The sequence below is a fragment of the Orbicella franksi genome, chromosome 8 (genome assembly GCF_964199315.1).
Source record: "Orbicella franksi chromosome 8, jaOrbFran1.1, whole genome shotgun sequence".
Lineage (NCBI taxonomy): Eukaryota > Metazoa > Cnidaria > Anthozoa > Scleractinia > Merulinidae > Orbicella > Orbicella franksi.
Genome location: NC_138152.1, coordinates 27,140,088 through 27,155,425, shown reverse-complemented (window position 1 = coordinate 27,155,425; position 15,338 = coordinate 27,140,088). Strand labels below are relative to the sequence as shown.

Below are 15,338 nucleotides of genomic sequence, written 5' to 3'. Positions count from 1 at the left end.
AACCTGCACTGAGATATTTGTGAAACTTTGCCTACTGATTGTTTGTATTATAGGAACTTAAAATTTGAAATAAATGTGAGGGATCCCCATGTTCGTTTAGGAGCAACAGCACCTTCTTTATACCCAATAAATCCTTCTAATAGCCCCATGTTGTAGTCATAATTGCTTGCTAAATTGACGTTTCCGACAATTGTTTTTTGTTCTACACTAAGAATTGGTCCATATTTATTTTACACAGAGAAATTTATTACTCAGTTCAAAACAACAGAAAAAAAATGATAGGTCACCATATTCGTTTGTGAGAAAATGACGATTTACCTGTATGGCGAGGTCCAGCTGTAAAGAAAAAGCCGCCATTTTTTAATGCGCGCGCGCTAATCACGCGTGAAATTATGCGCAGTAGGAATGCGCAATGGAATTTGTTCAATGACCCTCACATTTGAACAGTAGCTAGTTTAAAATATGAACAACAAAAAGGTGTCTTGCGAATTGTTCATTTCGACATATTTTTTCTCCCTGAGCGATTTTTGTACGATCACAACACATTTCTTTATTTCTATTTCGAAAATGTTCTGCATGTTATTTTTTACTGCAATCGAATATGGCAAAACGCAGACAAGGTTTTTTTTAGCGCTTTGGACCCTGAAACCGAGGAAAAAATTAAATTGGCAACAAAAAAAAATTCGCTTTAACTTGTACCTTTCAAAAGTTGATTGAGGCACTCGGATTTACTGGCTGTGAAAAATTCGACAATTCATTTAATTTTAAAATTCTTGGTATAGTTTGATAGTCAGGTCTATAAGCTTTAATTTGATATAGGGGTTAAGGTATCTACAGCTTAGACCGGACGTGCTACATCACTTGCACGCAAGACATCCTTGAAGGTGTGCTCTCCATGAGTTCTCTAGCTCAGTGGATAGAGCGTCCGCTCAGATTTTTCCCTGTCCCATGCTCGTATCATGTTGATGAGTTCACTTTTCACATTTTTAGATACCACACACTTATTCCTTCGGGAATCAACCGTTATCTTTAATTTGTTATCTTTCTATATCGTTCTACACATGCACTCACACAAGATAGACGTTTACACAGGCGATTTTTTCGCGGCAACTCGATGCAATTTTTGTCTCGTTGAAGTTGCAACTTCAAAATCGCACGTGTAAACCAGGTGCGATTTTCAGTGCGATTTGTCGCCGCGATACCGCAGGGGTTTCGAACATGTTTGAAACTTGATGCAACTTTAACGCGACAAAAATTGCATCGAGTTGCCGCGACAAAAATCGCCTGTGTAAACGGGCCTTAAGAATGGATTTATCCGCACTTGCACTTTTCGAATGCGGTAAACTGGAGATTCAATTAGACATGCTCTGCTCACATTGAACAGCTCATTTTTATCTTCAAGGTTACTAACTAGAATCTCGCACCTGACTCGCCACTTTATAAGAGAAGGTACGGGGAAGGGTGGGAAAGACTGTTCTCTTTACACGAAGGATTAATGGAAACATTCATTTACACTTTACTTCAAATTGTGGAATCTTGAAAACAATGTCTTATGCACAGGAGCAATAAGAATACACGAAACAACTTTATTATATTACTAAACGATTTAGATAAAGTTATACTAAATTGAATACGTCTATTATTAATTAATAATGTAAGCCAACATAGAACATAAATTGCACGGTAAGCTAACAAGAAAGCCAACTAGTTAATTTAGCCCTTCAGCACAAACTTTAATTTCAATGTAGATATAATCAATTTTACGCGCCATTTCAAGCTGTAATTTTATCAGATTAATAACTATAGTACTATGAATAAGCTCAATATATAAAGAATTATAATGATTACCAACGACTTATGGTAATTATTCCCGTCAGTCGTTTTTCTTTTAAGCCCGAGAAATATTTAACAAGGCCATAAACTCGACCTAACATATTTATATACTTGCTGGATCATCAAGATGAGCCACCATTGGCAAATATCAAAAGGGAACGCCAAAGGTGGTCAGAAAAGCTTTTAATATCAGTATGTTGCCATGGTAACTGATAGGTTCATATTATAGGACACGTCTAGTAGAATCTGTTTTGCAAAGAATCAAATATTTCTGATACAACTTCGCCGAGATATCATTCTTCGTCATATTTGATCAAAATTTGGTTGAGTTTACGACTTCACCACTTGACAAATTTGCATATTTTCGAAACTTGTAATCTTTGGCATGAAAAGAGATATTTGAACTTAGTAAAAAGCATTTGTCTTCTCATACAGTCTACTTGTGTATGTTTTAAAACGTCTGAAATAGAAAAGACGCACACTTTATCATAGTAGCACTTTAGGTTAAAAAGAAGAAAAAAAACCTTTTAAAGGAGCAGCTTATGATCTGGGTTATTTTAACGGATCCACAAATTTAATGAATATGATTGGGATGGGGCATTCTCTGTATCAACATTATTCCCAAAGTCATATTCAGTTTCGTTTTCATCGCCTTTATTACCACTGCCCGAGCCTGAACCACCGCCAGTTTGTGCTGTTCCAATCCCGTGATCAGCACGTGCACAACCACGTCCTCCTCCACCAATCATCATCACTGTTCCATCACCATTATTCAGGTCACACCAGAAGCCGATGTTGTTGGCGCTTTGGATGTTTCCACTGCACTCAGCCTGTTGAAACCCGTCTGTTGACTTGTACTGACCGCCATATTGAACCGTGCAGCTTCCCAGACACCGGCCTCTGGAATAACCTTTTCCATTTCTAAAGTCGCCATAACTTGTGATTTTTGATCGGAATGTTTGTCCAGCCAAACAGTTACCTGTGGTCTGTAACAAAGGAGTGTGACTGGGGTCATCACTGCGCGTGATCTTAAACTCTCTGCCGCTGACCAACCAAAAGGCGGGTGAGATCATGTCAGTGTTCACTGAAGGACTATTTGTTGTTCCCATGGCAACCTTTTTATCGTACCACCAGCTGACATCCTCGAGTGCCCAACTTTTATAGTCGTTGTTTGAGAATCGGGAGATTAGAGTCCATCCTTTACGATCAGCTGTGACATCACAGTATACCTGATAAGATTGTAATTATACACTTGTTTATTTGTCAATATTTCATTTCCGCGTTTAGCTTATTTATTTTAACCGACCGCAAGATGCACTTAGAAAAGAAAAAGTTTTGATTAGGATGAAGGGTTTCATTGGGGTTAACTGTTAGCCGTAAAACGGGCCAAACATTTAGCCGCAGTCGTAAAATTTGGAAAATTTTTTAAACTTTCGAAAAGTTAAGGTGGCCCTGAACCCTATCAACAGATTTTTGTTTTAACTTTGCCAAAAGTTGCATCTTATCCGGCTTATCAAATTTTGATAATAAAAAAGGGTTTCAGAATGCCTTTTTGTAAAATAAAAGTACTTAAAGCTAAAATATAGGTTTTTTCCCGCCGGTCATACTGTTGCTATAGTAACATATATAGTATCAAGAAAATGATAGCAACGCTTTCAGCAACATGATAGAGCAAATCCATCAAAATGTACTTCTTGGAAAGTGCTTGAAACTGTTTTGAGCCACCTTCTAAGGGTCTCTAAGATGTCTGGTAACCGTAGGGAAAATATCTTAGAACGCCGTCCGATTAACTCAGTTGCTGGAGCGCCAGACTGCTGTGCGGAAGGTCGAGGGTTCAAGCCCCAGACCGGACCAACACTCAGGGTCTTAAAATAACTGAGGAGAATGTGCTGCCTTTGTAATATATCTACAAAATGGTTAGACGTTCAAGTGTTCTCGGATAAGGACTATTAATCGTAGGCTCCGTCTCCTGCATCCTTCAGTGTTACATGGTGAGCATAGGACGTTAAAGAACCCACACACTGATCAAGAAGGGTAGAGCACGTAGTTCCCGGGTGCTGTGGTCTGACCTTGTTTCATGGGTTGGTGCTTCACATAGGGTTAACCTCTTTGCACCCTTCCCCCCTGGACTATTGCTAAGACTAAAACTATTTAACAATCAGACCCGTAGCCCGCAAGGGTCCAATAGGCCAATTTCGATATATTAAAATTCTAACTTGGCTCCGAGGCTTAGGGGAATAAAACAAAAGAAATTGCATTGAGGATGAGGATGAATAATTAATTTCTTTTGTTTTATTCCCCTAAGCCTCGGAGCCAAGTTAGAATTTTAATATATCGGAATTGGCCTATTGTTTTAGTATCACCCAACTAGTCGGACAGAAAAGGCGATAATAAAGTTAGGAAATGCAAGTTGAAGAAATATTTACTATTTATCTACTCGAGGACTATTACTAGCGTAGCCAATTAAAATGCACGATTTGCATTAGGCCACTAGTTGGGTGATACTAATACCCGTTAGCCGTAAAAGTCACCACCCTCCTAAAAGTCTGGTATTTTAACTTGCAGATTTTAGTTCGTGTTCTTTCGGACTATGCGACAACAGATTGGTGTTCATAACATTCTTTCAGTCACTAAAAAAAACACTGAATTTTATTTTTGCAGAAAACTAGTAGAAACTGAAACTAGATATATATCGAGTCAAAGCAGAGACAAGCGGTGGATGGCAGTGGCAGATCCAGACCTTGAGCTAAGGGGTGGGGGGGGGGGGTTGTTTTGCTTGCCCTGCCGACTTTTCTTCCTTCTGTGATTTTTTCCTAGATCCGTCACCGGATGGGTTGTGCAGGGGTCTATTCTACACGAACAAGACATGAGCTACCCCAACAATTAACAATTTACTTTCAAATGAGAAATACTGATAGCTTCGAATTTCGCATTGTTAAAATACTCACCCTATATCTGAAAAAATTTGCTGTCAGTTCATACACTCCAGACGCTCTTGCTGAGTACTTGAGGATGACCTCTTCGCAAGAATTCACTAGAAGTGAGAAAGGTGCTTAAATGAGTTGCCATACACTTGTTACAGCCGGTTTGCACAACTGAAGCTCAACATCAGGGGAAGAGAACATTTCTTTTTTCAAAAACAGTGAATGAAATTCTGGTTTACACATTTAACTGAAAATAAATAAAAAAATAACTGTTTCTGAGACTATACAGCCTTATGCGTCTCATGGCGTGAAGAGAAATAACTAACATAACTTCGGAGACTATACATATGTATTTATAATCCCTGTACCACTGCTCCATAGTACTTTAATATGGTTGCTTTCTTATTCCGGCATCCTCTTTCTATTTATATAAGAAGATATTTTTATCAGGCTGAGTTGGTTCTCATATGTATGGTGCTTAATTGGCCATTACTTTCAGCCTGATGTTCTCAATCCACTTGTTCTTATATGCGGGTGTTTACTCTGATTTGGTACCTGGTTTCCTTTGAATTCCTAACGTAGTGGAAGCGCTCTCTTTGCCAACTTTATTGCTAGCTGTACACGTGTACAATCCAGTGTCTTCAACAGAAAAATCTCGAATTCTCAAAGAACCTTTGTTGACAGTACTTCTTCCTTTTGGCAAAGCAGCTAAGGAGCGTGTCCATGCGATGATAGAGGGAGGGTAACTAAACGCTTCACAAGAAATCGTTGCCATTGTCCCTTCTTTGAAGACCAAAAACTGCCGAGGAACCACTGTCAACTTTGGAGCGACTGGAAATAAAGCAAAATTAACTGAGATTGGTAATTGTTCGTTGTACCAAAAATAATTATATCATTTTCTCTCTGTTGGGTTTTTTGGATTGTGTTTCTTTTTCGATCGAGGGATTTATTATAAACTGGAGTGTTAATTGCTTCTGAAGTCGCAGAATGACATCTTTAGATTTCCTTCAGGGAGGCAGCGTGACTGAGTGGTTAGGGCGCTGGACTTGAAATCTCAACGTTGCGGTTTCAAGTCCCGCTCTGACCTCTTCCCTGGAGTTGTTTCTCGGTAGACCATAGCTCAACTCGTCAGTCATGTTTGTAAATAGCCAACTGGTCTGCCTCCTACCAGTTGAGATTTTTAAGCTTACCATGTTTAATTGAAATGTTTCTTTCTTTCAGTTAAGTGGCACTGATGCCTGAGAACTAGCTTGTTGTAGCTAAGTGCATCAACCACTGTAAACATTCAACATTTTCTTTTAATTTTTTTCCTTAGCACTACGATCTAAAGCAAAAAGCCAACAACTGTATTTGTATTGAGAAACATAAAGACGACACCACAATCCACCCACCTTCGACTACAAGGGTCACGTTTTTGCTATCTCTTCCCAGAATGCTGACTGCTGTACACATGTATTGCCCTGAGTCACTGTGGGTCGTGCGTTTTATCTCCAGTCTCCCTCCATTTTCGTTTATCTTCACTCGTCCTTTATCAAGAGAACCACTAACTTTGTACCAGTTCACTGCTGGTCCCGGATTACCGCTGGCCGAGCAGTAAAATGTGGCAGCTTGGTTTTCAGTGACCGTTCGAGTGTTGGGCGAAGCAGTCACCAGAGGAGATGAAATTGATTTGCCGGGATCTCCCTTCAATCCCATCATCCCTCTCGGTCCGGCATCACCTGTTTATTATATCACATGTCAAATTATTCTCGCATTTTGATTGGTCCTCACGCATGATCAATTGGAGGATAGACGCATAGAGGACGTCTTCAATGTATTTTTAGTTTCTTTTTTATATAAAACATACAGATTCAATGTCACTGTGTGCCTGTTCAGTATTAGTAGAATTCTACGTGGACACTATTCAAATGCTGCAATCTGATCGGCTGAGTGATCGTACACGATCAGCTATTAATGTACAGTGGCTGAAGTTGGTCTACGAAATGCAACTTTTCCTCGTTTTTCCAAAGTTTTAGAAGAATATTTTCATTGAAATGGATAATTAAATTCCTGAGGAGACTACTGAAAAGAAGGACATTTATGGTTTCTAGACTGTGATCAATTACTGAACAGCAACATGGTCAAGCAACTTATCTTCAGCGTTAATTTGTTTTTCTAATTGCCTGTCTTCTCTAGGAGCGTCGACTGTTTGATGACCTGATATTCAGACATTCAGCTTAATAGAAACGTACAGAAAGGAACTCAGAGGGATACATTAAAGAAGTAACTGACTAAATAAATAGGAGTAGAGAAACGAAGGTATAAAGGAAGGAAGGAAGGAAGGAAAAGACGGACGAACACTGAATTGTCACACTGTTGTGACAAGCAAAAATAGTTATTCACAATGACAATTCCGACAGTATAATTCGGTTTTTAGGCTTCATGATGTTCGTTCCATTATTCACCTTTATCGCCTTTTTCTCCTTTTATCCCTTGATTTCCCATAATGCCTTGCTTGCCGTGACTGCCAGGCGAACCTGTGATGCCTTGCATTCCCTTTTTACCCTTGGCACCTTGCCGTCCTTGTCTTCCTTGACGGCCTCTGCTTCCTTTCTTGCCGGGAGGACCTGGGACACAAACTTTCTCCAATGGCTGACACAGTGATGCTGGCTTGAGTTTACTGAACTGTTTGGTGATTTCACTCCGGACATCTTTTAACGTGAAAGATCTGTTGTCGATTGAGATCAAACTGCGTCGAAATATTGTATTTGATTTCTGCTCAGAATCTGTAAGGAAGAGGAATTTAAAATTATCATTAATTAACACTTTCGAAAGTCCCAAAGTAGTGACAAAAGCAAATCCAAAAAGCAATAACTCTATGTGTCTCGATGAGACCTGATCATTTTTCTAAAAGCCCGCAAGGAAACAAGCCGCATGTGCAACAAAACACACCCTGATGTTTATATTACAGTTGCTTGATTGAAGCCCTCAGTTGTTTCAGCGTGATAAAAAGAAACAGCACAAGCAGGTGTATTACGGTGGCCCATAGGGGCAAAACACAACTCAATTTCTCTTCTGAAACACAACAATCTTTTGGAGAACACAACAATCTTTTGGAGAACACAACAATCTTTTGGAGAACACAGCAATCTTTTCGAGAACACCACAATCTTTTTCAGAACACAACGAAATTTCCTGATACACAACAGTCTTTTTTGAAACACTATAAAATTTTCTGATACACAGACGCAAACTAAAACACAACAAAATTAATTGAAACACAACAAAATTTCAAAGTACTGGTAACTAACCCTGATGCTGAAAGCGACCGGAACCTGGGACTAGCTCTGGTCACATGAACCCTTTGCTCTTGTCCTCCATCCTGTTGCCCGCCATGTTTTGTTGCAGTTGTGGTGGTTGGAGAAGAGCAGATCAGAAGTTTTGCCCAAAGTGCGGTGTAAGTTTATCTTCGTCTTCAGCTAGTCAAGTGTCCTCTTTCAAGAAATTTTTATCCCAAAAGTCGAAAGAGAGGCAAACCACCTTCAATTCCAAGTCCAAGAAAGCGAAGATGGACGAATTTGTAACCATAACCATCGGGATTGGTTCTCTATCGTGCGGCGTTTTCAAGCCCGTGAGACGCTAGTCCCTTCCCCTAAAAGTCAAGAAACATGCCTCAGCCGAGGCAATACTTGACGAAGCCTTGAAGAAACGAAGTTCTTACGACCGTACTTTTAGAAATGATAAGACTTATAAACTGTGCTTTCCGGATGGAAGCGACGTGAGCACTCTTCCGGGAACAAAAGAGGCATTTAGAAGAAAATGTAAGGAGATCAGCAAGGAGTGTTTGTATGTGGATTCTGGGGCTCAAAGGATTAAGATTGTTGACATTTTCATAAATCATCACACAATGATATTGTTGCAATTCATTCCACAGTAAGGGGTGTTTCATTTGTTATGACCAGGCAGTCTGCAAAATTATGGGGTGTTTTCTTTTCCTTTTTTTTGGGGGGGGGGGGGAGAGGGGGAGAAACCCTGTTGGGGGTTAGTCTATTTGTTTGTTTGTATTTTTTGGTGTGCCCAAGAAATTATTACTGCTGGGAAGAGTTTTGCCAACCCTTCTAACCCTGGTCATAAGTAATGAAAGCTCCTGTGTTGGTATTGTTTTGGTTCTTACGTTATTGGTGGACATCATTGCTTCAGTAATCAAAAAAAGAAAGCAAATTACCAAGTTGTTCATTAACTTAAATCTTGATGATATTGTCCAGTTGAAATTTACTGATCACGTTTTTGTTCCTATGAGTACTTTCACTTGCTGTCAAAAGACAACTGCTTTTTGATATGTACTTGTAACCACTGATGATGGATAATGATATTAAAATATTTTAACGTTGAGTGTGATGGGTACCTTTTAAGTTTTACTTGCACAGTACTGAAATGGAAAATACAAGGTATAAATCAGTCATGGGTGTAATGGGCCTGTATCAAAGTGAACACTTATGTATGAACCTGCCCCTACTGATATTGCACAGCTCTCTCTTCTTCTCTCATCTATGTTAGCAATTTCAAGGAGTTCTTTATACAGAGAGAGTCCCTCTTCAATACTGTGGGGCAGCTGCAACTCAGTGTTTTCCAGTACATATTCAAAGTACCCTTGGTAGATGCTCTCCTCCTCTTCATAGGTCAGGTTCTCCCTCATAGATTGGATCTCATCATCCAATATCGGGTGAAGTAGACCATCTACTCCTCCATGAAGCTCTGGGAGAAAGAATAATTCATCCGGTCTCCCACTGATAGTGTCATGCTTAGAGCCCCTTATTAAATGTGTGTTCCAGTGTTCTTTAACTTTGTCTAGGTCATCTTGGAGTAACTGAGCAAAACAGAACCAGAAACATGCCATTTGAATCTCATCTCCAGGGTTAATGATTTCCTGTTCCATAAAAATTTTAAAGAGGTTAATCCACCAACCAGAACTGTTTCTTCTGTAAAACGCCCACCAGCCCTCAATCCTTTTTAGTCGTAGGGTATGCCACATACTTCTATATCCACCTTGGCAGCCTGGGCCACTAAGCTCATTCATGATTTGTTCCCGTACAACGTCCATATCAAAAGATGGCAATCTTCTCCTTAAGTTCAATTGCTTCAACCTATTTTTCAATGTTCGTACACACATCGTAATGCCATGAAACTTAGCTAAGAATTCAGTGATGACTTCATACGTATATCCTCTTGAAAAGTAATATGAAATTATACTTTTCTCCTCTGGATTATAGCTTATTGAACCTGAAGAAGCCATTTCAGATCAAATCCACCACATGAACGGTACAAAAATGGCGCCTTTCAGTGACGTTGACCAGAGCTAGTCCCAGGTTCCGGTCACTTTCAGCATCAGGGCTAGTTACCAGTACTTTGAAATTTTGTTGTGTTTTAGTTTGCGTTTGTGTATCAGAAAATTTTATTGTGTTTCGAAAAAGATTGTTGTGTATCAGGAAATTTCGTTGTGTTCTGAAAAAGATTGTTGTGTTCTCGAAAAGATTGTTGTGTTCTCCAAAAGATTGTTGTGTTTCAGAAGAGAAATTGAGTTGTGTTTTGCCCCTATGGGCCACCGTAGGTGTATTCATGCTTTCCGCTTCATTCTTGCTGAAACAACGTGAACCTCAATCAAGCAACGCCGAACTATTACTACCCACAATACCAATCGGCATTGTCGCGCATTCACTTTTACGCTTTTGTGGGACAACCTTTGACGAAACAGCTGTATTGCCACAATCCTAGAGCTAAACTCAGATCAGCAGACTCGGGCTTTTTCTAAAACTGTTCGGCTCAGAAAAAGCCTTGACCTTCGGAAGTAAAAGCAATTTCTTGTCCAAAAAGAAGAGAGGGAAGGTTAGGGGGTAAGGAGAAGGCCCCTAGAGGCTTCCGTTCTAATGACATAGCCTCCAGCTTGCATGTGACGTCCCATGAGGTCATTAAATCTGCCATCTTGGTTTTTTTTTTTTTTTTTTTTTACTGTCTTGGGAAGTCAGAACTACACATATAATAAGGAAACGTCCGGACTAAATTGGTCAACAGGATTAATCCTAAGCGAATGTGAAAAAAAATACTAATTCTGCAACAAAACTAAAATTAACAAAAAAAATTAAGGAAAGAAAGACCAAAAGAATAATGTATGATTAAAACGAACAATTCTGATGTATATTTTTGCTATTTTATAATGCAATAATGACGTTCACATGGTGAGCTTGGGTCATATGTGGTGCTTAGTCTCTAAACATGCGCTGCTTTCCTGCGCTGCTTTCCTTTTTAAAAACGCGTTACTGTTCCCCCTTCCCACAACATACAATGTGGAAAATCAGAAGAAATTGCGGGACATAGTTTGCAACATTGTCCTTGATTGTAGATAGATAGATCACTTTATTTATTCACGGTAAATTCCACTCAGTTGTATACAAGCAAAACTCTCTACAAATGTAAAAATTAAACAATATAGTCATTATAAAAGCAATTACAAAGAATAAAAGCCTAATCTAAACAAACTGACCTAATCTAAACAAACTGAGCTAACTGCCTATTTCAAAGGAAAACATTTTGTCAGTTTCAGTTAGAAATTCGGTATAGCTGACGACTGCCTCTGCAACATCTTTACTAAGATTTGGATCAGTTCCTGAGAAAAATGTATTAAAAATCTCCGCGGCTTCCAACGGGTTCTCCGATGTTTGTCTATAATACTCAACTTCATTTATAACTATTCTATTTGATTTACGTCAAGTTAGTTCATTAATAGTTTGCCACGTTTTCCGAGTGTCACCACTTATCAAAAGCATTGATATGGTAATCTTGTTTTGCGATCTTAATTTCGTTGTTTATTTGGCTTTTTAATATCCGATAATGATTCCAATCGTTCAGACTGTTACTTTTGACAGCTTTCTTTTTCAAATGGTTTCGATAATTAATCAATCTCTTTTTGAGCCTGGTGGTAATTCAAGAGGTTTTGGAAAGGCGCAAACGTTTGGATTTTAACGCCGGGAGCGTGAGCATCACACACATTAGAAATAGCGCCTTCCATTTTAGCCACATTTCATTTGGATCTAAAAGTCCCTTGAGAATGTCCCAGGGTTGACTTAATATATCAGCTCGAAACACCCTTGCTGAAAAATTAACCCTTATGGATGAAGAGCCATCTTGCTTGATTCGTTTGCACTTAAGCAAGCACATACCGTGTATTGAAAGCCTCGACATAGAGGCGTGATTTCACAACTGACATGTATAAATGACGATTGTAGACACAGATGTGCACATCCATGGCGAACCGTAACACTTCCCCTAAGACGGCCGCTAAGATCAACGTTGGACAAATGTCGTAATCAAAGACAATCATTGACTCGGAGGTGTTAACTCAACTGCTGCTTTTAGCATAGGCTGTTTCAATCTATTTTAGGTTTTGACAAAGTAAACGTAGCATTATCATTTAAGCCCAATCGATACATTAAATTTATCGGCTGAGAATCGTGGAAAACGCACCAAAAAAGCCTCAATTTCGCAAAAATATTTTGGGGGAACATGTACCCCAGATCCCTCTAGGGGAATAAGCTCTTGGGCCCCATATTTGTTACTGGACGGCCACTCAGAGATTCCTTGCTAAAAACTTTGATTCACGGCATGCCAAGAATGAATTTTATCATACAAGGGGAATGAATAAACAAAACTGAAGATATTTCCTTAAACATCAAACAACAAATGCAAGCAATAGCAGTTAAATGGGTCTGATACTTGGTTTTGTTTCCCCCGGAGTATAATTTTGACAGTAAAGCAAAACAACCGTGTGAAAGATAAAAATTATTTGTTTGAAGCCGGTTCCATCCGATTGTGGCGTGTGTCAAGATTAAGATTATGACAGTAGAATAGCGCCCCCTCCCCCTCCCCCCCTCCCCCCCCCCCACAAAAAGGCGTGCAGGGACTTGACCCCGAAAAAAAAAAATCCTGCAGAGGCAGTGGACGTTAAAAAAAATTCCTAGAATCTGAAAAAGTCCCCCTCCCCCCATCACTTTTCTAATGGTCCGTCCCTTATGTTATACGTATCATGATGGCTTTCTGATTGAAATCTCCCTTTTGAAGCATTCTCCAGTGCTTAAAAATATAACAAGTCGCTTTTCCACGCTTTCGTTGACGTGCAAACCAAACAGGTCAGCCTCTTCGCGGGGTAACCAGACGTGAAAAGAAGTTGCTCTTTTGGCAATAATCAGTAGCGCAAGAGATTTCTTTGCCTGCCGATCCAGACGAATAGCTTCCGTCTGTTGTTTCCCGGTTTGGTTTAAATCAAGTGCTGAATCATTGATGGAGGTTACGGGTGCATTTTCTGTTCCTGTTATGAGAAGCTGAAGCTACCTCAACTTGCGCTAATACAGGCCAGTATTCTTGCCTCGATCGAATATGCAATCGTGACGCCGTGTACACCTGGAGTTTGCAAAAGCATTCGAGAATGCATAAGTGAAGCATTCAAGTCGAGTTCAGAGAAACTGAAAAACCAGGCCGGTTTCCAAGGTAGTTTCTAATGGTATTCTGGGTGTATTTCGAGACAGGCGTTATTGAATCTCGTGCGTCGATCTTTATTCGGACAAATTCAGGCCCGAATATTTGGCTATATGCGCTGAACATAATAATTTTTAAGTATCTATTTTCAGTCTCTATGAAATGTTTGCTTTTCTTCCAGAATGTATGAAAAGGAAACTGTATTTCTATTAGAAATGAATTTGCAAAAGCAGCCTGAGATATCAATCGCGTTCCGCCCTCCTCGTACACAATGAGATTTGGCCTGGAGGGGGAGACGTCTGTAATTTCAGCCGTTAAGAAGCTATTCGCGACATGTTGAAGGTCGAAGGTGATTGATTCGTTAAACAAAAAGACGTGCTAAGTCGAAAACAAATTCCCTCAAACACACAAAATCGCCGCTCCCAAAGTTAAACTCGAGCAAAACAAATTAATATATGAATTTATCAATCAAATAATTACTTATGCGATCAATACTGAAAAGAAAAGAAAAGTAATTCCTGAGGTCTCCTTATTCTATCCAATGGCAATTCTTAATTCACACATATCAGTTTTCTAATGTCAAGCCAAATTTTCCTGTTGTGCATGTTGACGCAAATATTTCTCGATCGCTTCTAAAAGGTAACCATCAGTATTTTCTTGCATCCTCATAGACTGCTTCAGACCAAATGGCAACAGCATGAGTTATGCCTTCAGCGCAGGCGAACATAGCTTCCTTCCGCAGAATCTACTCGAACTTTGCGCTTAGCACTAATTGCAACTGGTCTGAATTACAGACATGCTGCAAAAACCAAACCTCTGTACTTACCCTCTGGTGTTTCCATTTCGTTTTTGTAGTATGTTGTCTGTTGTGATCCGATCTCCTCGATGCGGCTGTCGACTTTGGAAATTCGCAGCTCGTTCATCTCCGTTTTCCTGTTTATCGATTCCATTCTCAAAAACAGCGCAACGATCAACAACAACGAAATAAGAGAAAGAAACGAAGAACCTTTGTGGAGAACGTCGCCACATTTGAAGGAAGATGTCGAAGATTTATCCATGCTCTATTCGATTTAACAACGAAGGTCTCAGAAACTCGACTACCGAGCTAACTGTTAGATTTCTTTTCCGCAGTTTCACTTTATCCTTCATAGGGTTCACCTTTATTTACAACAAAGAAAATCAAACGGGAAGAAAAAAATATATGGAAAATGCTAGGCACGCAGGGTACGATGGTAAGGGAGTCGGTCAGTACACAGTTGTGTGCTCAGTTACCTGGCCTTTGAATGGCAGCGAGGCCTGGAGGTGACCCTCCACAACTAGTTAGCATTATAGCAGCTTGATTTACTCAACAAAAGCTGTGAGGTCTCAGTATCAAAACAAGGTCACCTCCAGCCTCGTTGCTATTCAAAGGCCAGGTCACTGAGCAGAAAAATGTAAATTTGTTTATTCACCTGGCTCTCCTAAATCTTCCTAACAACAACAACAACAACAACAACAACAACAACAACAATAACAGTAACAACAACTTTTATTTCACCCCAGAGTTAGAAATTACAATGTTTTGCTAGAGTAAAAACAAAACGTTTGTGTACGCACATACAACATGTGCAACTGGAAGCCTCAGCAGAGCAAGCAATATTACTTTTCCCGAAAATCAAAATTCCACATATTTTTATCAGTATCCTTAGTTGAAGTTCCTGAGCAGCTCAGTAGATTAAATTCCCAAGGTACGCAAGCACGTGCTTGAAGTTCCCGGAATTAAGGCCTGAATCAAGAAACGCCAGAAACCTGTGAATAGCTGGTGATTTTATTTAAGAGGGTGTCAGATTTTCATGCGTAAACCAAGCCAATAAAGGCAAAGCTTCGAAGCGGCTTAATTAATTAATTGTAATTTGTTTTTAGTCTTTGTACTAAATGTATAACAAACTAAATTAGATCTGCGACTTTTGAAACTATTTTAGACTGTAAAGGTTCAACAGTAAATAGCGGTACACTTACATGTGTCATAATGTGTTGTAAGATCTCAAACAGTAAATAATTTCCTCCAAATAAGCCCGTGAATAATTTTCGGTCTAA

The 15,338-nt window shown here is 39.5% G+C and overlaps 1 protein-coding gene across 1 annotated transcript; it reads right to left on the bottom strand.

The window, feature by feature from the left end:
* Positions 1-847: 847 nt before the first annotated feature.
* LOC145494056 (uncharacterized) lies at positions 848-14,893 on the bottom strand. The gene is made up of 6 exons (XM_081473524.1): positions 14,089-14,893; positions 7,202-7,522; positions 6,149-6,475; positions 5,313-5,588; positions 4,782-4,867; positions 848-3,062 (listed from the first exon to the last, which is right to left on the bottom strand). Exons 1-6 carry the CDS (start codon positions 14,318-14,320, stop codon positions 2,391-2,393), a joined length of 1,914 nt encoding a protein of 637 aa, XP_081329650.1. The 5' UTR covers positions 14,321-14,893; the 3' UTR covers positions 848-2,390.
* Between the last annotated feature and the right edge of the window lie 445 nt (positions 14,894-15,338).

Excerpts from the sequence above, each read along its gene's own strand:
- LOC145494056 (XM_081473524.1), bottom strand. The coding sequence starts at position 14,320 with ATGGATAAATCTTCGACATCTTCCTTCAAATGTGGCGACGTTCTCCAC. Across the intron at positions 6,476-7,201 it reads AGGAGAAAAAGGCGATAAAG|GTGATGCCGGACCGAGAGGG; the intron begins GTGAATAATGGA and ends TATAATAAACAG. Across the intron at positions 5,589-6,148 it reads CGTGACCCTTGTAGTCGAAG|TCGCTCCAAAGTTGACAGTG; the intron begins GTGGGTGGATTG and ends CTTTATTTCCAG.